General features: G+C 35.6%; 1 protein-coding gene across 1 annotated transcript; it reads left to right on the top strand.

The window, feature by feature from the left end:
• Positions 1 to 247: 247 nt before the first annotated feature.
• Positions 248 to 1311, top strand: LOC149164661 (germin-like protein subfamily 1 member 7). Its single transcript, XM_089430952.1, has 4 exons — positions 248 to 472; positions 565 to 701; positions 823 to 959; positions 1061 to 1311. Exons 1-4 carry the CDS (start codon positions 267 to 269, stop codon positions 1232 to 1234), a joined length of 654 nt encoding a protein of 217 aa, XP_089287078.1. The 5' UTR covers positions 248 to 266; the 3' UTR covers positions 1235 to 1311.
• Positions 1312 to 24630: the final 23319 nt, after the last annotated feature.

Raw genomic sequence — 24630 nt, 5'->3', positions numbered from 1 at the left:
ACGTTTACCGAGTCACTGATTTCGTTTTATTTCTCTCCACCAAACATTTACTGAGTCAAGTCGTGGTTGAACATCGTTATCACATACTTGTACACAATTTCATTTACCATTTCCAAAATACGGCGTCGACTGAGCAAGTGCCAACGTTTCGTGTTTTAATAGAGATATTTCCAGGAAAATTTGAAGGTTTGAGGCCTATAAATACACATTACCGCCATACAATTCTGAACATCGTTTCATTATCGTTTCCTTTGTTGCGAGTGAAGATGAAGGCGAGTGCAGTCCTAGTTTCAGTTTCAGTTGTATTATTCTTTGCTACCTTTGTTTACTCTGCAGATCCGGATCCCGTTAGAGATTTTGAGACGGGATTGAGTACCTTCACCCTGCGTAACATTTTCAAGAATGGAGATGTTAGTAGCGATACCGGCGGGATTCGAGCTGCAACCAATCCTCAAAACTTTCCTGCAGTCCGGTAATATATTCACATATTATTTGCTTGTGGAAATATTTTGTTTGTATGGCCTGTACATTAAATTAATTAACGGTGTTAAATTGATTTTGCAGAACACAAGGGCTATCTGTGGTGAGGTTTAAAATGGTTCCGTGTGGAAGCAACCTTCCTCACACACATCCCAGAGCTTCAGAAGTTCTCTCCCTTTTGTCTGGTGGACCCCTTCAAGTTGGCTTTGTTGACACCACTGGTATTAATCCAACTCATGCCAACACATCTTATTTTCTTATTATCACGATGTCTATTCACTTATTATTATTATGTATATGATCTGATCATTCAAATTGATTTGCTTTAAACTGAATGATTAGGTGCGTCACACATTGATATTCTTTACCCGGGGGATGTTACCGTATTTCCCAGAGGTGTGCTCCATTTTGAACTCAACGTTGGAAACGTGGAAGCTGAGTATTTGTCGGCACTTAACAGTGAAAATCCCGGAACTTTGGTATGCCTTCCTCCCTGCACCAATTATATGTTTAGCCACAATATATTTCAGATGGTTATTGATTATATCATATCATATTGTTTTGGATGATATGATTTCAGACTAGCAGCGAAGCTTTATTTCATATTCCCCTGAGAGCACTGGCAACATCCCTGAACGTGGACCAGGGGGCTGTAAATTGGCTGAAGTCAACAGGTCATCGGTACGCTCCTTCTCTGAAGAAAACTGCAAACAGTGGGTGTGTACCCGGTAGAGATATTACGACAGCCTTTTAGTCACTATTGCACTTTATGAATATACTGTAACAAACGGCGCCAGCGCGTAGAAGTCGCCACAACGACCACAAATGATGATGGCCACAAATAAATATAGATTTTGAATTTCATCCTTTGTTCGATCAAACCCTCGAGACGTCGAACTTCTATAATCTCTTCGATGTTTAGATACAAGCGTGCACGCATCTATGCCAAACATTGTTTTGTTCCTTATATGCAAAACATTGTTTTGTTCCTTGTAAAGTGAATGGATAGTGCATTTTTTACTTCATTATAAATTAAAATATACTATTTTGAACTTTTGGACGAGGAGAAGTATCTTTTAATGAATTTTTTTATAAGTTGAGTATCATATATATATATGTATATATAATTGGTTGGGTATTAAGATTTTGTTGGTGTTACATCATTAAAATTTGTGATTTTAAAAATGGTCCTTTTCCAATATAAAATTAATTATAAAATAGGTTTAGGAACACAATTTTTTATAATATATTATATTTTTAATTTTCATTATAATTATTGAATATTTTTTTGCTTTTATTTAATATAATTTTAAATAAAATTGTAATTTTTTGTTATTTAATTTTTCTTTATATATAAAAATAAATTAGAATTCTTAAATATCAATATAAAGTTTAACTTCTGTTTAAATTATCAACCCAAAGAACAAATCACATATTGATATTATAACTTTTAATTTAAATAATAATAAAAAAATTTCTTTTAAAAAATTAATAAAAATTATATGTGTTGTAATTTATTTTATTTTATTTATAAAAAAGTTAATTGTAAAAAACATGTTTTTAAATATTTTAAAAATAAATAATTTTAAATTAACAAAATGAGATTGGATTTTTCACCAATGTTACCTCTCAAATCAAATTTGAAAAAGATTACATTATCAAAGATTACATCATCAGAATGGAGAAGTGCTAATCATCCCCTAATCTTTAAATACAAAGTAAAGAATTGAATTAAGGAATTGAATTAGTGAAATATACTATTCTACTATCTAGCCACTGGTCATGTTTGTACAATTTTGCAGTTTTAAATTGAGATAAATAACGAAAAATAGTTAACCGTATATTCATCAGCTAGGTTTGGAGAAACTTGAGATGGAAATAACGCAAAAATCAGCGATTCCGTGATGATAGAAGGGCCACATGCAGCAGCGGTAGTCCCTTCTGTATGGATGTGGAAAAGTTGTTATAAATATGGAAATTTAAAAAATGTAATTAATAAATTTGCTTTTGTCTCTTTGTTTACTCTTTCAGCCGCCACTGGTGGCTTGCTGACTGACTTTAGCCGCGTGACCAACATGGTTACTCGGACAAATGCAAAAAACAAAGCAGTTGTGAAATGTGTGCTATTCAAACTAAATAATACTAGTAATTGTTTTAAAAGGTGCAAAGAAATTGTCAAAATTGTATTTTGACTATAATTATGGAATAAATAAGTTTTGTCACGTTATTTAAATTTAATTTATTTGTAAGTTTGTTTATTTTGTTAGGATTTTCAAAATTGAGAAGAAGTTGTAGTTTGTGTTCTACAATCATGCTCTTGAAACATTAATTATAATATAAAATATTGTAGTCTCCAAAAACTGGAAAATTTAGTTTATCTGTAAGTTTGTCCAATTTGTTAGGATCCTCAAATTGAGAAGAAGTTGTAGTTTGTGTTTCACAATCATGCTCTTGAAACATTAATTATAATATGACATATTGTAGTCTCAAAAAACTAGAAAATTTAGTTTATCTATAAGTTTGTCCATTTTGTAAGGATTGTCAAATTGAGAGGAAGTTGTAGTTTGTGTTCCACAATCATTCTCTTGAAACATTAATTATAATATGAAATATTGTAGTCTCCAAAAACTGGAAAAATGATTTTATGTCATTGTGAACAAATAATGAGTAGAAATATTAAAAAGATTTATGAATAATTAAGTAAATGAAATATTAAAATTATATCTTACTTGGGACAAGCACTCATAGATTTGATACAAACTGCTCCTTTTTAAATAAATTCAAAACATATTAAAAATATATATTTATATATAAATAAGAATTCTCAACCTTTCTTTAAAAAATGTTCATTATCGTTTATAAACTATTTCTTATTAAATAAAACAAACTATTCCTTGTGAAATAAAATTGAAAGTAAATGAAATCTATATTTCTAAAGTCACATTGTGAACCAAATGTTTGGAATGAAATTTTAGTACGTATCCTTCAAGGTTTGATTTCTTGCTCAACTACCAAATTTATAGCAGGGGCCATAACAAAATGGTTGCCACATTGTTTGCCAGAGAAGATGTACTAACTGAAAAACAACTCATCAGTTTTGTGAATTGGGCTATATCTTGAGTCTATTTTGAAGATAAAAGAATCTCATTGTTTCCCTACTCTCTAGAGAAGATGTGCCCTCTAGGTAACCAACTGAAAAACAACTCTTCAACCAACTGAAAAACAACTCTTTAGTGTTGTGAATTGGGCTATATCTTGAAGATATTTTGAAGATTAAAGAATCTCTTCTTGTGATTAGGTCTTGTAAGAGGGATTTGTGAAAATTTCCAAGCCTAAGTGATTAATTCTTTATGATATCAATAAATCAACTAATTGTTGAATTTAATCAATATAAAAATAAATATTAATAGCCGAAAATTAATCACTCAAGTATAAAAAACAATTTCACACAAACTACTCATTCAAGATTAAAATCAATTTCACACATAAGTAATTACTAATTCAAGATTCTCTTTTCATTCCTTATTAAAAAATCTTACAAAGAAACCTTCGCATGCTGCCAAAAACAACACTGCACAGTCACCAAAACAACCCTGAAGTTGAGCAGAATGACTTCTTGAACAAATAAATCAATTTTTCAATATTCTCTTTTCATTCATTATTAAAAAATCTTACAAAGAAACCTTCGCATGCTGCCAAAAACAGCACTGCACAGTCACCAAAACAACCCTAAAGTTGAAACTGCTTGAGCAAGTATGGCTAGTTGTATGGTTGTAAGGCTATACAAACTGTATGGAATGTCAAGAGGTATGCACGACTTTTCCATAGGAATATATGGATCCATCTAATAATAGGTTGTATGGAAATGTTATGTATGCTATAGAAACTATACAAATCCCTGTAAAGGAATATGGGCGGCTTGGAAATGTCTTTTTCCCAGCTGCCTGAGCACTCTCTCTTTTTCTGTCACTCAATCTAGTCAGTTGTTACTATGATGAAAGTCTTTCCTTTAAGTTGTCTTTATACTTTTATTTGGAGATCTATTTTTAAAATTAGTAATGTATGAGATATGAAATCAATTTTTAGATATGTTTTTTTTTAACAAGTAAATTACAAAGTAAAGTTAATTTTTCATTTTTCCTGATACTATTCAAACTATTCCCATTAAAAATGTGTGAAGTTTCATGTCTGAACTCTAATTCTTAGGCACCTAAACCTCACCTTTTGGATGTGGCTTGACTTTCTTTCTCATATGACTACTTGTTACAAGAGAGAAAAATGATATGCTGCATAGAACAGTACAAGAATACAAATAATTTCAAATTGCACTTTAGTGATTATGCAGCAAAATAAATAAAGCTTAAAAATTGTGTCATGGTCATTCACTAAGTTCATCATCACATGCAACTTGAAGTAAGCCTTTGGGAGTTTTCAAGAGGAAATCACTTAATCAAGTGTTAGTGAAGTTTAGGTCCTTGGATGATAGTGAGAGCAAAACATTATAATGCATGACTATACAAATGATTACCAAGAAAGAATGAATCTTATTTACCAGTTATGGGTTAATCTTTTGTTACCTATTTGATATGAATACATTTCTGAAGAGGGGTATCATTCCTAAAACATATTTGATATGCAGACTGAAAAGACATTGGTTGAAAGGCCCCAAAGCAAGTACATAGTGTCTGAGTTTATTGCCTTCATGTGATGTGCAACTACTACAGGAGGATCCAAGCAAGCAGCTAGGCGGTGGAGCAAGTGGGAGTGATGACATCAAAGGGCACAAATCAATTACCGGAAGCCAAGCAAATACAACCATCATTTAAGCCGGATGTTAAGGGGAATTGTTGCACCACTAATTTTGATGGTTGTTGGACCAACATACCTCCATGCCTCTTCATGATAATGAAGTACCTTCAACTCCAAAAGCTGACAATTTTTTTAATAAAAGGCCCAAACCGAAGTTAGGCTTGAACAATAAGTATTCATGTTACAGTTCTCCCTTCATCATTTCATTACAACCACATTTACAGTTCTCCCTTCATCATTTCATTACAACCACATTTACAGCTCTCCTGGTAATTAATGGATACTAATGCACATTTGATTTCATACCACTTCAAAGCTAAAAACCAGACCCATAGCTACATGGAAAATGCCATGATGGCCTCCAAAAAATTTGTGTTCTTAACCATGAGATATACACCATTTAATTCGAAGACTTGTATTCTTATTCCACGAACCCTCAAACCATAATGTCAGAGAAGAAAAAGAAACAAAAAAAGCCAGATGAATATGAAACCAACTGTTATCAAAATTGAGTTTGCACAGGCTTGAACTCTTGCAACTGCTTGAATTTCACCCATGGCTTCACCCATACTTTGCCCCCATACATCTTGGTTTTGGAGCCGTGCTTGGTCTCTATTATGAGAAAGTATAGCAGGCCCGAGACCACTTTCTCCTGGGCTTTTACCACCATGGAAAACAAAATACTAACATTATGTTGCATGTTGTATTCATCGACAGCAAGGCATCTCAGGTCTTGAATCTCTTTCTTGTGTTCAACATCCGGTATGTCTCAGATGCCCCCAAGATGAGTGGAATCATCCATCATTATGCAGAGACATGCAAACAACAGTATCAACACCACCATTGTTCTGTTGTGCCTCGACGTTTTAATCAACATTTTCATGTGCATCGACATCGTCCAAAAGCTAACAGTTATCAACATCATTTCTCAAATTACTCATCTATCCTAATCATCCTCGTCTTCTTCTTGCTCCCCCACTGGCTTGAGAAGTCTAGTATTCTTTATTGAGGCCATGGGACTCTTCTATTTCATAACCATTGCAACGCAAGTACAATGGATGCGAAATGGGCACACTCTTTTTCTTTGTTACTACTGTTGTGAAGAAGAAGAAGAACATGTTGCTTCAGAAAACCGGTCCTATCCAAGTGCAAGTATGATACAGAAGTGGGGAATTTGTACTCTAAGGGTTGCTACCAGAGGATATTTCTATTGAGATTAATGTAGAAATGTCTTAATGGAGTAACACTTCAAACCGAACCTTAGATTAGGATTATGAATCTGTCTTCTAGGGTGTTGTTTTAGCTTCCCTAAATGTGTGTAAGCTATAAATATCTCTCATGTAAAGCATGTAATGTGGAGTGTGTTCTGTAGTGGCAGTCTCCAGGTGGTGTTACAATTGTGAGCTTCTCAGGTTGATTTAATAAAGTTTGATTCTTATTTTGACATTGTATCAGAGTTATAGGGCTAAGGATGTCTGTAACCCTGAGAGGAGAGAGAGACTAGTGCGTTTGAGGCCAGATCAGTGTAGAATTTGGCGCGATAGTCGCGCTAATTCACTTATGGCCTTACGCATTTTTTTTGTTTCAAGAACATCGTGAGTGAGCCATTCTTGAATCGCGTCGACCGTGTGAGCCATTCTTCAATCGCGTCGACCGTGTGAGCCATTCTTGAAGAGGAGGAAGTCGTGCTGAGGATAACCATGAGGGGAGAATCCAAAATCGAATTGGGGTTTACTGATTGGAATTGAATGCAACGAGCAACCAATCACGGTCCACGTTTTCGGAGCCTGAATACAGCCGAGGCGAGATGTGTTGGGGTTTTCAGACCATGGTTGTTGCTGGAAAAGTTGACCGCAGGGAGATGTAAAGGAACGAGCTAGCCAGAGAGATGAGCTTTGACGACGCGGAGTTGGTCATGGGAATATTGCCGGCAGGAGGGTCATGTTTCAGGTTATAAATTCTTAACGTTTATTGCAGCTTCCATATCGTGGTATTCAAATTGAATCCGTCTGTGAGAAAAGGCTGCAACAAAGGATCCCAGTGCCAGAGGCCATCGTTTGCTAGAGGAGGTTGCAGTGGGCAGCAAAGGTAGGGCACATCTTTTGCGTTGTTGACAGAGGCCGAGGATTGTTGCTTCATGCAAAGAGGTGAGGCCAAGGATTGTTGCTTCATACAAAAAAGTCATGGATTTTCGTTTACGCCGACTTCAATTCGGTGAGGTGCTTCCTCTACTGGCCATAGAGGAGGCCGCAAGAGGCATGCTAGAGGCCGAAATCCATTTAATCTTTTTTTTTTTTTTGCTGTCACGAATTTGATTGAATCGCTGCTCCTGCGCTCCACTGTAATTTGCAAAGAAGTGTTGCTCTCCATTGGAAATGAGGTCTTGAAGGCCGTCGTGGCATAGTTCAACGCTGACAGTTTTTTAATGTAGTTCGACCTCAGATTTGGGTTCAATTGGTGAAAGGAGCAATTAAGATCTGCATATTAATTGTGTTTTTTAATTAAATCTTCTTAAAAGTTTTAATTTAATTCTTTAATTAAAAAGAGGGGTTTTTTGTTTGATAAAGGAGGGGCTCTTTATTTGATAAAAAAAATGGGGGCGATTAATTTTTTTTAAAGAAGGAATTGAAGTGATTTGGGCTCAGTTTTGTTTGGATCCAACATTTGTAGTAGTTTTGTAGATCTGGGGTTGTTATTTTTTAAATTGTTGGGGTTGAAGTTTTTTTTATTCATTCAAGATGAATAATCAATTAGCAGAAGCTTACCTCAATGAAAATAACAAGTTGGATGGATCCAATTACTTTGGTTGGAAATTCAAGCTGCAGACCCTGCTTGAGGGACACAATGCATGGACAATTGTGAATAATGATGAGGTGAAGCCGAACCTGGCTGCAGGAGGAACAACAGCAACAATCCAAGACTGGGACAAGCGGGAGACTAAGGCGAGAATGCTCTTGAAATTTTCAGTCAAAGATTGCATTATTCCCCATATTTGTGATTGCAAGACTGCACCAGAGATCTGGAAGACGCTCAAGTATCTCTATGAGGTCAAGAACATCAATCTATTGTTGTTCTTGAAGAGCAATATTCTCTCCATCAAGATGGAGGAGAATGAGACAGTTGTAGCATTTATTTCGCAAATCAAGGAGCTCAAGAACAAGCTGGGTGACATCGGTGAAGCTTTTTCAGATACAGATTTTTTCACGATTACCATGAATGGTATGACTGACGAGTATCATATGTTCATCACTGGCTTGAATGAAAGAGAAAAAGCCCCCGTGTTTGAAGAATTGACAGGGATCCTCATGTAAGAGGAGGAAAGGTGGTTGACTCATAAAACTCAGAGTTCAGATCTGGCCTTGATGGCAAAGAAGAAACCCTTCAGAGGAAATCCAAATGCAGCACAGAAGAGCAGTGCAACCCCACAAAGAAAGATGCCCCCACCTCAAGGTACGTCTTTCAATAGAAATGACTCTGCGACCAAATGTTTTTATTGTGGTAGAACCAACCATATAGCCAGATATTGCATGAAGAAGAAGTTTGATGAAGGCCGGAAGAGACATAAACAACATGCAGGTCATTTTGTTGATGAGGAACAAAGTCAGAACATTAGATTGTTCATATCTGACTCTGTGCTTTCGGCTAAGGATGATGAAGCAGATACCTAGTTTGTGGACTTAGGTGCATCCATCCACATGACAGGGAACAAACAGTGGTTTGGAGACTTCAAAGAGACCACTAGTGGAGAAAACATCTATCTTGGCGATGATATAGGGTACCAAATCAAAGGTTATGGTAATATTCCTGTTGTTTTGCCTGATGGAAATATTAGACATATTCATAATGTGATGTATGTACCCGGAATAAAAAATAATTTGATCTCTGTTTCTACTATAACTAATCAGAATCTCAAGGTAGAGTTTTATAAATCATATTGTGTCATTAAAGACCTGTTTGATTGTATGAAGCCTATTGCATCAAGTATTCGTGTGGGAGGATTGTACAAGCTAAATGTCAAAAGTGCACCACATCAAGCATTGACATAATCTGCCATGACTACAATGGACTTATGGCATCAAAGGTTTGGCCACATTAACTTCAATGAACTGCTGCTATTACAGAAAAGAGGTATGGTCGAAGGTCTTCCTATTTTAAAACCCATTCATATTGATTGCGATGCATGTGCAATGGGAAAGTTACACATAAATGAATTTCCTGTGAATGTTGATAGAAGAAAGAGAGATATACTCGAGCTGGTACACACAGATTTATGCGAGCCTATGCAGACAAGATCGTTAGGTGGTGCATACTATTTTTTATTGTTTATTGATGACTGTACTAGATTTACTTGGGTGTATTTCCTCAGGAAGAAGAGCCACACTTTTGAATACTTCAAGGAGTTCAGAAGTATGGTTGAAAAGAAGACAGGTAAAAGCATTAGGATTATCCGCTCGGATTAAGGGGGAGAGTACAAAAAATATTGTGTCCTCAAATATTGCAAAGATAATGGGATACAGCAATAGTTTACAGTACCCCACACTCCTCAATAGAATGGGGTTACAGAGAGGAAGAACAAAACCCTTGTAGAGTGTGCTCACAGTATGTTAAAAGGTAAGAATGTTTCTAATGGTTTTTGGGCTGAAGCGATTAATATTGCAGTATATCTAAGGAATAGGAGTCCAACAAGAAGTTTAGATTTCAAAACTCCTTTTGAAGCTTTATTCGGTTATAAACCTATAGTTAAGCATTTGAGATTTTTTGGCAGCAAAGCCTTTGCCCATGTCACAAAGGAATATAGAAAGAAACTGGATTCAAAGGCCATCAAGTGTATTTGTGTTGGGTATTGTACAGAATTCAAGGCTTACAAATTGTTTAATCCCTCTACTCATAACGTTTTTGCGAACAGAGATGTAGTGTTTCATGAGCAGGTTAATGAAGGAAGCCATGAGAATTCTAATGAAGAATGGCACGTGCCCTTGTTGGTGGAAGAAGGAAGTGATGAATCAGGTGACAACAATGAGTAGATGCAGCAACAACAACAACAACGGAAAGAAGATGATGTAGCTGTCAAGCCAAGTCTAGAAAATGATGATCAGACAAGGTTTGAAGCTACCCCACCACTCAGGAGATCAGGTAGGAAGGTTCAGTTGCCAGCAAGATATAGGGAAAATTCTTTTATAACTAGTATGATGAATGTTGTTGAACCCTCTAGTTATAAAGAAGCTAGTCAATATAGTGAATGGAGGGCTGCTATGGAAGAGGAATATGTATCAATCCTCAAAAACAAAACTTGGGATTTGGTTAAACTACCTAAGGACAAACAACCCATAGGATGCAAATGGGTGTATAAGCCTAAATTTAAAGGAGATGGGAGCATAGATAAGTATAAAGCTAGGCTGGTTACAAAGGGGTATTCGCAGCAAGAAGGCATAGATTATGATGAAACATTTGCCCCTGTAGCTAAACTTAACACAATTAGAATGATAATTGCTTTAGCTACCAAACACCATTGGATGATTCACCAGCTAGATGTTAAATATTTTTTTTAAATGGGGACTTAAAAGAAGAAGTCTAATTAGTGCAACCTGAGGGCTTTGTCAAACAGGGTGATGAACATTTAGTTTGCAGGTTGAAGAAAGCGTTGTATGGACTAAAACAAGCACCCAGGTCATGGTATGAAAAAATTGATTCATTTTTCCTGTAGCATGGTTATAAAAGAAGCAAAAATGACCCTAATATTTATACCGTGTTTGATAAAGAGGGAAGGATTATTTTGATTTATTTATATGTAGATGATCTAATCATTACAGGGAATGTTGATAATCTCATTAAAAAAATCAAGGAGCAGATGTCACAAGTCTTTGAGATGAAAGACCTTGGAGAGCTACATTACTGTTTGAGATTGGAAGTTTGGAGGGATTCTGAACAAACTTTTATGTCACATAGTAAGTATGTCAGGAGCTTACTAGAAAATTTTAGAATGGATCAGTGCAAAGCTGCAGCAGTACCTTTACAGCAGAATTTAAAACTTTAGAATGATGATGGATCTAAAGAGGCAGATGCAACATTGTATAGACAGCCGGTTGGGAGTTTAATCTACTTGACTACAACTAGGCTTGATTTGGCTTATGTAGTCAGTGCATTGAGCCAATTTATGTCAAAGCCCCTTGAGAGCCATTAGGTTGCAGCGAAACGTGTTTTAAGGTATCTCTAGGGAACCTTAGATTTTGGTATTGTTTATACTAATTCGTGTGATGTTAGATTGACAAGTTTTTCAAACTCTAATTGGGCTGTAAATATAGATGACATACGATCCATAACAAGCTATGCATTCATCATTGGATCTGGGGTCATTACATGGAGCAACAAACATCATAACACAGTATCCTTGTCTTCTGCAGAAGTTGAATATCAAGCTATGTGTGCAGCAACATGTGAAGTAGTTTGGTTGAGCAGACTTCTCCTTGATGTTGGAGAAAAACAGAAGGTTGCAACATTGATCAAATGCGACAACCAGAGCTCCATCGAACTTGTAAATAATCTAGTATTTCATAAGAGCACAAAGCATATCGATACACAGTTTGATTTTGTCAGGGAGAATGTTCAGTCAAAAGAAATCCATATTGAATATTGTAATAGTTGTGACAGTGTTGGTGATATTTTTACCAAACCTCTTGTAGAATCAAATTTGAGTTGTTTAGGGAAGTGTTAGGCATATATGTGAATCCATTTCTCCATTAAGGGGGAGTGTTGAGATTAATGTAGAAATTTCTTAATGGAGTAACAATTCAAACCGAACCATAGATTAGGATTTTGTTCTTGTCTTCTAGGGTGTTGTTTCAACTTCCCTAAATGTGTGTAAGCTATAAATATCTCTCATGTAAAACATGTAATGTGGAGCTTGTTCTGCAGTGGCAGTTGATTTAATAAAGTTTGATTCTTATTTTGAAAATTTCTAATAATTGCTTTTGGCCTTAAGTGGCTTTGAGCAGGCCAAACTATAGCCTTGCTGTAACATTGGGGTTGCTCGCATTGAAGCACAAAAATAACAAACCGGTGAATTCTCGGATCGTCATGTTCATGGGCCACCATTCCGTTCATAACTTAAATGTTCATGGGCCACCATTCCGTTCATAACTTAAATGCTTTCTGATGTAACGAAAGAGACGTGTCAATTTAAGAGCAAATGGAGACCAAACAAATGTAGTCTAATTCACTTAACAAATGTCCACAGCTTAAGAAAAGTGTAGACAAAACTGAATAGTGAACTGATTAAAAAAATGCCTGTCGGCATAAATATATATATATTTGATATAAATTAAATAATTTATGTATTAAAATAAATTAATAAAATTCTAAAGACTCGGAAATATTATTAATTATGAAGACTCGTAAATATTTGTCGGCATAAATATATTTATATTTGATATAAATTAAATAATTTATGTATTAAAATAAATTAATAAAATTCTAAAGACTCGTAAATATTTGGCGAGAGCGATAAATTGTTACAAGCATTCTTATGTGTTTGTGTGTTACCGGTCATGAATAAATGATTTATGATAACCATAAACAAGTTTCCTAATCACAAGACAAAATAGATATTTCTGAATATGCTTTCTTTTGTTTTGTATCCATTGGAAGGAGGAAGGCCATTTTCATTTTATATGCCTTTTAAAGCTGATATAGTACATAACTTTACCAATGAATATGCTTTTCTTCTATTTCATATCCACAACATCGATATAGTGCATTGTGTAATGTAGAACTTGTTAACTAGAATCCAAAAAATTTCATAAAATCCCTGTGTTAACTATGAATGTTGTTATGATTAATTGACGGTAATTCCATGCTAACAATAGATATATTCGGGGGTATCACGTACAAAAACTCAGTTAAATTATGGCATTAAATTAACGACAATAACTCAAATATGCCAAAATCATTTAAAATAAAGTGATGAGCTTAAAATTTACATTCAAAAAATCTTAAATTAAATATTATGCATTTAAAATATAACACAAAATCATATTAATAAAAAAAAATTAATTATGGGGAAAAATTATATGTCTAACTCACAAAAATATTTACAAACCCTATATTCTATTGAAGATGTATGTTTCCAATGTTACAGTGTCACATGCACTAACCCAAATAAATAAATAAATTACGATGAAGAGAAGTATTACTAAGGTAAATTAATTTGTTTATTTCCAAGCATGATCCAAATTCAATGGTTATGTATTGTTCGCCAGATCATATATCATAATTTAATTATATAGTGCTTACAATATGACACAAATGATTTGACAAGGCTATAAGATTTCAGCTCATTTGGCAGTGTTATAATATTTCCGTTTATTTGGAAATATTACAATGTGATACATGGTTTTTGATATATGGTACGACTTGCATTCAGCCACCGTCCTCCTGGTCACAACCTTAACCCGCTCGACGTGACATGTAAATCCTAGTCCATCAAAAACTTTTAGAATCATTCTTTACTGTCATATATCGGTTGTCGGTTGTCAGAGGTCCGCCTACATTAATTTCCTCTGTTGATGTCATGGATTTGGATCCGACGACTATGGTTCCCGCACTGGAGGGTTAGTGTCACGCCCCTACACCTGCGGTAGTCTTCCAACCGCTTATAGCGAGGTGCGGCACCACCGAACACTTTCTTTTCACCAATACTTATGTTCGTGGACTACGCCTACTTTCACTTTAACATTACTTAGCTTGTGTTTCGCAACTAAGTAAACATACATTTATCCTTTATACCAATGAAGCCCATACTCATTCATTATCCATAGCAATCATAACAAGAACAAAAACAATTGCAACAGTATAAAGGGGAGGGGCAACTCCCCGTAATGTGAGTCTGCCCGAATCAATATATTATATAATCATCATTTTTACAATGTACAGACTAAGTCCTTGGGAAACCCCAAATTTACACTTAGCCAAATTTTCACAACTTCGGCAAACTTGGTTGCCCAGCTCGTCGGCACCTCCGCACGGTCGCCGCACGACTCTCCAACCCGTCGTTCACCTCGTCGCACGTCTTTGCCGGTTCGCTCTTCGTTTGGTCGCAAACGCCCAAACCGTGTATCCCTGCCCACACGCAGTCCCGCTTGCCAACTCTTGACAAACGCCCAAATCGTGTGCACAACACGTAGTACCGCCTGCCCAACTCAACGACCTCCGGTTCCAACCTCTGTTTCACCTTCGTGCACACTTGCACGGTGGGCGGGCGCTCACCCGAGTCGCCAAGACACCCACGCCAAGTCGTCGCACAATGTGGGCGCCACACACCGTGCACGCCCTTCTCCAACCGGCGGGCGACCCTGCCCGCGCCCTTCACCCAAAACCAAGAGGTGTGTTTCACTTCCGTGCGGCTTCGCCCAAGAACGGGCGCATCTCCAAATCTGCGCCCTCCTTCCTTTGTTGCGCCTTCACTTGTCCTACGCACTTCTCCTTGAGCGATGAGCGAGTTGGATGATTTGAAATGCCATCTACGCACTCCCAATATATACACAAGGTTGGAGCGTAGTCTGGCTGTCCAGCCGACTTGCCCAACCTACTTCGCACACCCCTACTTCATTGCAAATTCGCCCAACACACCGTCGGCTTGTCTACATTGTAGGTCGGCCTCCATAAGTTGTAACGCATGCCACCACGCCTATAAACATGCCAGCTCTCCTCCCTTATGCGCATTATATCTTCGCACTTCAAGAGAACTTGCATATCGTTCAAGCCGCAGCCGCATGACCGTCGCACCGCAGCTCGCACAACTGGTCGTCGCACCGTCGTGCACGACCGCCCGTCGCACAACCGCGTTTGCCCGTGCACGCACCCGGGTCGCCCACGCCCAAACGCGTCGCACATCTCCGAAGGCCTTACAGTTAAGGTAACTAACCCCTATCCCAATCGGTCATTCTCTTTGTCATTTGTACCAGTGAACTTAGCAGAGTTGTCTTAGGTGTTCCAACACCAGGGTTTCGAGCCGAGGTGTATTCAGTTCCATATGCCCATGCACGGGTGAACGACCAATCGATTCTGGTTCTTGTATTCATTTCTAACAATTGTTTGTTCAATACATACTTCTAATTATGTCATTGTTGCCATGCAGGATCAACTCACTAAAATTTGCGCTAGCCTACTATCTATTGAGGCTCTTGGCGAGTTACAGTGTAGACTCTTTCTCTAATAAGGTATACTCTAGGTTGCATGTTTTATTTAATTCGTTGGATTCTCAAGAAATGTCACAATTTTCCTTATCAGTTTCTCCTTAATGTTTGGCAGGTGAAACTTTGCGGTTCTTTGGTATCGTTTTCACGAATGGGGTTCTGGGCCTGTCGTATCTCCGCGAGGGTTTTACCACGTAAGTTCCACCCAAAATGCCTTTCTGTCGTTGTTTAATTCCTCAAACCCCATCCCATTCATCTGTGTTTCCTTGCATGTGTACATCTTGGTTGTGGCAACTATATCGTTTTTCCAAACCAAGAAGGGATATATCCTATAGGGTTTTTCTTGCGGTTTCTCAGGATTTTCTACCTTAACGGTTTTATCACCCGCATTAGAAACTGTTTAAACATTTTTTATGTTTATATATGAGTTGCTAGCAAAGGGTTTTTGGTCATGATGATATTATCTTCGTCTAGTTGAATTTTGGGTTGGCAAGTCTTGTGCTGGTATTGACTGTAAATTGGTTTGTATATTGCATATTTATTGCTTCCGTGGCACTAGACCTAAATGTATTTACATTTTATGGCAGAACTATTGTTCCCACAGTTGCATAAGCACCATTTTATTTTCAATGGGAATGCTGCTGCCGCATTATATAGTTTTTATGGTTTATGCGAATTGCCTTTTTCACCTGGTGAAGGTTCGGTTTATGCCTTTAATTGTTCCAGTTACTGCTCATATGATTGACAGTTTACAGGGTTATTACCCACATGTATATTCTTCCTCTCAGGTTTTTTTTTCACTATGGGGTTACTGATCTCACCCCTAACCCAAAGGGTGACCAGACCAGGTCACTGGTAAACTTGGCAACCAAGTACAAACTCCCTCCCCGGGTTCTCAATTTCCACTTTCAGGCTCTAACCCTACAATTAGATACTTAATACACGGGTTGAAGTTTCATGCTGTTCCGAGTTACCCAGAATATGCACAATAGTTTTTCTTCCTACTTAATTTCCTTTGTTCCTTCTATGGGCACCAACCCTTAAGATTTATGGTGTATGTGCAAGGTAAATACAAAGAAATAATTCTGGAACTAATTACATGGTCATTCTATCTATACAATCCTTCTTTCTGTACAAACTTCACTTTCCCTTTTAATTAACAGGCTACAAGTTTACCACTACCTTTACAGTCCTAGTTTTAATAGTAAAAGTGAATTTATAGGTAACATTCCAATTTTCTTGGAGACAAATTATAACCAAAACATAAGATTAGTATTAATCACTTATCGGGTTTCAAATGAGCCTTTTGAGTGCTAGTTTCTCATGGACACCCCTTAACCATTGAGCATCGAATGATACAAAAATCATGGTGGAACTTGAATGAGAGATTTTCTTGCTCCAAGGGAACTAGAGATAGTTGCATGCTTCCCTTTCTTCATATCATGCATCGTGTCTTGCTACATTTTTAGCAAGTGAAATTTTTACCCCACAAGGTGAGGTAGAGGAGAATTGAGTGGTAGAACACCTTTGAATAAGTAATCTTATTTTAACCTAACTTTGGACCTAACAATATTGGCAATTTGTGGGAGAGAGACCTTGTCCATTGTGATGAGGGGATAGGGATCCCACTTTTCCCTCTAATGAATCCATATGAGAACAAATAGGCTTCAGAGAGGCTGAAGTAGGTGTCTCTCTAGTTCCCACCTAAGATTGTGATAATAACAAGGGAACATAAACCACATACTTCTTTCCATTTGCAGAAGAAACATTGATAAATGGATAATTAAAGAGAAACAAGAACTCATTAGAATATGATGTTGCATTGCTTGATTAATAATTGGAGATGTAGAGAAAGCATCCTTTGTAGCCTTAGGAAGTAAGGAAAGAACATTTGAATCCTTTGAGACAAAGCTAATATGAATCTTAGCCAACTCCTTTTTCTTAAAAAAAAATTCATCGGAGCCACCTACAAACATTGGCTTTGTAATTGTTTGACATTATTGCAACTGAAGCAATGAAAGGGAAACTTTTAATAGTCTACTTTCTCAAACTCTAAAGAGACATTACATATCATACATGAACCAAGTACACCTTATATCTAACCTTGAAGCCTATTTTGGGTCAAGGCCCATGAATCATCCTAACTTGTTTCTAATTTCTTTCAAGATACCTTCAAACCAAGAAAATAAGGGGACGCCTGGTAGAATATCCCACACCTATTGAACAACCATAGGAGCCTTGATAAGGTGGAAGTCTATCATCCACCATTGCAAAATTAATCCAAAGAGATTTGAGGACTGGTCCTTCTACAAAATTTATTGATAACCTTGCTCTAATTGAATAGGAAGTAGAGCCATCCTCTTACTAGAATGCAAGACAATACCCCAACATCAACACCCATAAGGAAGATAATTGGTCCTTCAAAGTAGCATCATGGACATATTTTCCACAAAATCTAGAGAAGGAATTTCCTTAGACCCCATGTCCTTTCATGCTACCTTTGAGACCTTCCTTGGCTTCACTCTTATACACCTTTTACTAGGCCTAGGCCTATAGAGAGATTGGAATTTGCACTAAGAAAATATTTCTTGAACTCCTTGTTGTCTTCCTATAGATCCAAAGGGGATTGAACAATAATGGAGGGAGGAGAATTTATGAGGAGAACACCATTATTGTTGGGTTGTAGAAAGACCTTCGAGATAGTTCCTCTAATTGCTTCATTGTGCTTTGCATTAAATGAAGTCCTATTGAATGACCTTCCAGATTAATTGGAGTTCCACTTAGAGAAACCTTGAAAGACATTTCACCACCCTTTGACCCTGTCAATGTACCACCTAACATTGACACCTAGGTAATTAGATAGCAGTCTAAATGCTCAGTAAGGGTTCAAGCTTTCCCTATAATCAACCTCATCAATTTCCATGGAAAAAAAGAAGTGAACTAAACCCTGAAAAAAATAGAAAGCTACTCGGGAAAAAAAAGAAAAAGAAAAAAGAAGTAAATTACTTGATCCTACCACATAAATTAGTACAAAACACTTCACTTGCCATGAGAACATAACTTAATACCACATATAATTATCAAAAAACTTGTAACAAACTCCTCCACCAAACAAAATAACCAATATCAAAATATTTTTATATACAAATAATTTGAAGAAATATAAATATTTAAAAATTTAACATATTTTAATATTTTTTAATTAAAAAAATTAGTTATATATATAGATATATATATATAAAAAGAGGACAACATAAAATTAAAATTTTTCATAAATCTAAAGGCCTAGGATGCATTAGTGACTATGAGTGACTAAGTCTAAATCCATTAGTTATAAACATTTCCATCAGCTGCATTATTTATAGAATGGTATAAAAATTAGAAATTTATTTCATAAACATATTTATCATGACATCGTGACCAAATAAGAAGTTAACTTTTGCGTTTGGAAGTTGAGATTATAATGATGGTATACAAATAAATAGGTTGGTCGATTCCACGTTTAGTTACAACCGTGCACGCATCTATGCGAACCATATTTTTTTTATCATAAAATGAATGGATTGTATATTTTTTACTCCATCACGAAAGTTTGCATTCCTTACATACAAAAAAGTTAGATGGTGCAATTCTGCAAATAGATATCAAGAAAGCATATGACTGTCTTGACTGGGGTTTTCTAAGATGTCTTCTTATTAAAATTGGTCTTAATCATCATTGTACAAATTGGATAATGGCCTATGCTGAAAATGTAAATTTTGCTATCCTTATCAATGGATTCCCATATGTTTTCTTCTCTGCTTCCAGAGGTCTGAGACAGGGGTGCTCCCTCTCACCTCTCCTTTTCATCCTAGCAATGGATTCTCTAAGTTTTTATATAAAAAAAGTTGTCATGGAGAAGCAGTGTCGTCCAATGATGATCAGCAGAAGAAATTACATTTCTCACAGACTTTTTGTGGATGACATTCTGATTTTTGGAATGCTCTGCCATCTATCCTGGAGATGCATTTATGTCATATTGAAGAATTTCCAAAATGCTACTGGTCTTCAAATAAATGATAGCAAGTCTATTTTCTATCATGGGGAATGTGATATGGAAATCATAGAGTACTTGACAGAATTGTTTAATATAGAAGCGAGTCCCATAAAGGACAACATGAAATACCTTGGTTTTCGCCTCAAATCTTCCAACTATACAAAAGTGGATTGGCAGTGGATCTCTAATCGTTATTTCAAAAGGATAGCAGGATGGGAGAACAAGTGCCTCTCTATGGCAGGCAGGGCAGTTTTAGCACAATCTGTGCTGGCACAACTGACAGTGTATTGGGCCCATCTGTTTTATATCCCGGCAAGTATTATTTTATTACTGAACAGAATGACAGCAAATTTCATTTGGGGTATTAGTAAAGAAAAAATTAAATATCATCTGACAAAACTCTCAAACATTACTCTTCCAAAGGATTTAAGAGGCTGGGGAATTATGGATCTAAGGAAATTTGGGATGGATTTGTTGTGCAAGTCTCTATGGAGGAGTATTTTTAGGGACAACTTATGGAGCAGAACCATAAAGAAGAAGTACATGGGCAATAAAGATTTCTCATTCTGGTATAGGAAAGCTACCATAGGGTCTCCTCATGGCTCTTCCATCTGGCTGAGATTTCGCAAAATTGACTCTTTTTTCCTCCAAAACCTCTCTTGGAGCCTTCAAAATGGAAACAATGTGTATATAGGTTTTGATCCTATATTGGGAGTAGGGGAAGACATTATTATACCTCTTAAAATCAAAAAAGGTTTCCATCGTTTCGGGATCTTTATCTAGAGTCAAGTCATTATAGGATGGCAAGGCTCTTCTCCAATTTGGAAAGAAGCCCAAGAATTGGGTCTAAAAGGAATTTTAGCCAATAAATGGAACAAGATTACTTTGATCATGAGGAATATCGATATCTACCGTACCAAGGCACATGATTTTCTCACCTGGAAAGGACAAAGGGGGAAGGATAATATATGTGTTAAGCATATCTATTCATCTTTGACCAGAAGCCTTCTTTCTCCATCTGTTGATTTTTTCCCTTTGTCGTTATGGAAAACAGGGGTCCCCAACAAAATTATCATATTCTCCTAGTTAGTTTACCATAACAGAAATCTCACTTGGGAAAATCTGCAAAAGAGGAATTGGTAAGGATTGGGTATATGTTTAATATATAAAGCAGAGGGGGAAAATAACTATCACATGTTCCTAGAATGCAACTTCACCTTTCAGCTATGGAAGAGGCTATCATCATATTTGGGCTTTAGTTTTGTGCTACATTCCTCTCTGAAAGAGTAACTTGAATGGTGGAGTACTCAGAATGCAACATGGAGACCCATTCCACAAATTGTTTTTTGGTCAATCTCGAAGTGGAGAAACAAGTTTTTGTTCCAAAATAGACAGGAAGATTTTCAGTCAGTTTTTGAGAAGATCATCTATCTTTATAATTCTCTTCCTCTTAAGATCATACAACAAAAAAATAAAAAAAATCAGGGAACATAAAATTCTCCATATGAGTTTCCCAAGAGTTTTTTTTGATGGGGCAACGCAAAACGGTATGTGTGCTTGCGGCATTTTCATTTCCATGTATGAAGATCAGAATTTTTCCATTCACTGGAATGGCAGGAAAGGAACAAACAATAAAGCTGAGGCAATGGCTCTCTCAGGGCTCCTACAATTTTGCTCCTTCTTAAACATTCCATCTCTTTAGATCTATGGTGATTCTGAAATTATAATAGACCATGTCACTGGAAAACTTTCCATAAAGAATCATCTGCTAACTGGTTGGATGAACAGAATATATTACTTATGGAGAAGAAATAAGGATTATACTATACAACATGTGGACAGAACACAAAATACACTTGCAGACAGTTTGTCAAAGAAAGGGCTTCTATCTCAACCGGGCAAATGGAAAATGGATATACTATTGGGAGGTAACACATACCAGATTGAGGATTTTTACCTTCCTGGTACATAATCTGTTTTTGTTGTTTTATCTCCCCCTCCTGTTTTTGGCCCCTAGAAATTGTTTCCTTCACTATGCATGTTTTACATCTCTACAGGTGATAATCATACAATAGGGTCTTTTCTATTTATTGTCAATCTGTTGGTCATCCTTGCTGATCTTCATACATATTGCAATGTACAGTCACATATCTCGGTTTTTCTACCCCGATTGCATGCTTTCAGGAGATAAAATTATGAGGAGGACTGCTTACAGACTTCTATGTTTGTGTTTTTAATTTCATGTATCAGTTAGACTATATGTAGTATGTGACTTATTTGATATTAATACATATCTTACTTTCTTCGTACTGAAAAAGAAAAAAAAAAAGGATATTAAAATAATGGAAATACTAATTAACCGTATATTCATCTGTCAGGTTTGCACAATCTTGGACTCATTATATTGTGTGATGATTATATATTTGTTTAGAAATAAACTAATTGGTAAAACATTTTTATTTAATTTTTTTAAATAATATAATTTTTTCTAATTCATTTTTTTAATATTAAAATAATTAAAATTATTTTAATGTAATAAATTAAAATATTTAAAATTATATTTTTCTAGAATTATTTTAAAATTAATTAAAATATTTAAAATTACATTTTTCTTTAGATAGTTAAAATTCTTAAAATATTAAAAAAAAATATTATATGGTTAAAATTAAAGTTATATGCTTAAAATTCTTATTAGTAAAGCAGAATTGTAATTTTTGCAATTTTTATAAAATTTAAATAAACAAATAAAATTATTTATTAATTAATAATGAAAACTTCTAATTTTAATTACGCATTTCATTTTGAGTGAACATTTCACCCATCCTCAGGACACAGCTCAAATGATGAAGCAAAGAGTGTCACACCAAGTATAAATGGAGAAAAGATATAAGAAAATGAATTTGGCCATTAGAGAGATAAAACTATTGTGAATCTTAATGAAATTATTAATTATTAATTATTAATTTAGGCGATAGGAAAGGGTAAAGTGAAACATGTATAAAATATTAAGTCAAAATTAATAATAAGATTAAGTCAATTGAATTAAGAAAATGATTAGAAGAATAATTGGAGAAAAACAAAGTAAAGTTAAATTAAGAATTAGATTAGAAATATAATTGAAAATGTTAAGTCAAATTAATAAAAAATATTAGTCAAATTGAATTTAATACTAAAGAGATATGGGTATATTAAAAAGAAACAATATTCAATTATTTTAATAAAATAACAAAGAATGGAAAGAAATAAATTAACTAAATTAAAGATTTCTATTAATTATTAAAATAATATTAAAATAGAATTGAATGTTACTATTAGATACAGAATCTAAAAGCATGATTAATAATGATAAAGAAACGGATAACGATAAGGGGGATAAGGAGAGTACGAGGGATATTTTATCTTTACAAAATTAGATTATATTAGGTTAAGAGTAGGGTAAGAAACATTGAAGGAAGGAATGAGATAGGATTAAAGATGAAACAAACAACAATATGTAATTTACGAATGGATAAAAATAAATGTTTTTATGTATTTGAACTATAAAGACAACAATGTGAATAGCAAATAGGTAATAGAACATTACAAATTAGGATTTTTCTATGAGTGTGTAGTTTCAAAGTGCGGTTAGATTACATAGAGACAGAGGAATCCCTACATTTTCGACCGAACAACTTGGATCATTTGTTAATCTTCTATCTGCAAATAGAATTCACTCCATTGCTTACCTTTCCTCCCAAGAGTATGATGATTGGACTAGGTGGTAGTTCTCCATTGTCTCCAAATTATTCCACTTTTACATCCATGCATGATGCAAAGGAACAAGGGGGATTCACTAGGGGAGAAATACCATACCACATGCATTCATATTGGTGGATATATATTGAGGAAAAAATGACATAATATATTGAGCATATAATAGGGAGTAAAGGGTTTTTATATTGGCAAGTATAAAAAATGGAGCTCAAAGGTAATGAAAAAAATAAAGGGGTATAAAAAATGTTAATAAAAACTGGATACCTACAATATCTAGTGAAAGTAGGGGTTTTTTAAATTGGGAAGGTGTATTGGGTTCCTATTGGTACGGGTTAAATAATGTGATTTTTAGAGGTATTTTATAATATGTAGTCAAATTAAGGATATTGTTTAGTATGCCACGAACACACATGATATATCATAGGTTTATTCAGTGAAGCCCCCGTGCAAAGGAACAGGTTACTAGTATTGGGGTCCAAACCTATGCAAACAATATATGTAGTAGGAATGGAATTAAGACACAAATATGAAAAAAAATTATGGTCATGGAAAATGACATAACAATCTCTTAGACACCTCGAGTGATGGATTTATTGCTCATAGGAAGGTTTTGTAGAAAAATTGTTGGAGTAACTTCATTAAAGTGGATAGAGTGATCATGGATCAAGGTCAACCATAGAGGATGTTCCGTAGATGATCCCCTTTGAGGAAGGGGTTTCCACGTAGGGGAGGGGCATTGGTGTCTTGAAAATTTTAGAGAGGCTAGTATCCAACCCTTTATATGTTTCCTCTAATTCTAAGAAAACAAGGGCACATTAGATTAATTTTATGTTTAAACAAAAATAGGTTGAGGTTTCTGAGGGGAATTGAGCCTTGGACCCTATCCCTTCTCCATTGGTGGGAAGAATGTCCAATGTGTCCAAAGCTCAGAAAAAATCAAAGGTGGACATAATAAAATGTTGTAAAGACATAATTGATAGGACCTAGAGAGAAGGGAAAGCCATAAGGAATGATTCCTAATTCAGTTCCTATCCGTTAATGTGAGGTTCAGAGATTGCTCACAAGATGTAATGTAACCGCCCCTCTCGCATTTACCCATATTTACAAGCCCTCTCGGATGAATGTGAGCAGAGTGTTACTATGACATGACCTATACTCCAAGTTCCAGTAATGGAAGTGGGATCGACAACTGACAACTTATAATTAACACTCAGGGACTACAGATCACTCAGGAGCCTGTAAACCACCCCAAGTGATCAATCCCTTAGCTGAAACATTTTTCACACAGTTTAATCCCCAACCATACCCATAAGGCTGCATGCATGTGGTTGGAAGGCTATATCCGCATGCATAAGCCTCCTT

The sequence above is a fragment of the Pinus tabuliformis genome, chromosome 5_1, assembly GCF_031772625.1.
Source record: "Pinus tabuliformis cultivar Carrire ecotype Pingquan chromosome 5_1, CPIR1, whole genome shotgun sequence".
NCBI classification, from domain to species: Eukaryota; Viridiplantae; Streptophyta; class Pinopsida; order Pinales; family Pinaceae; genus Pinus; species Pinus tabuliformis.
The sequence above is the reverse complement of the archived record's forward strand: the minus strand, read 5'-3'. Positions and strand labels throughout refer to the sequence as shown.

What these genes read in the sequence shown, in the direction of transcription:
- LOC149164661 (XM_089430952.1), top strand. Translation starts at nt 267, where the DNA reads ATGAAGGCGAGTGCAGTCCTAGTTTCAGTTTCAGTTGTATTATTCTTT. An exon ending in TGGCTTTGTTGACACCACTG is followed by an intron (nt 702 to 822) that starts GTATTAATCCAA and finishes CTGAATGATTAG; the next exon opens with GTGCGTCACACATTGATATT. An exon ending in GTGAAAATCCCGGAACTTTG is followed by an intron (nt 960 to 1,060) that starts GTATGCCTTCCT and finishes ATATGATTTCAG; the next exon opens with ACTAGCAGCGAAGCTTTATT.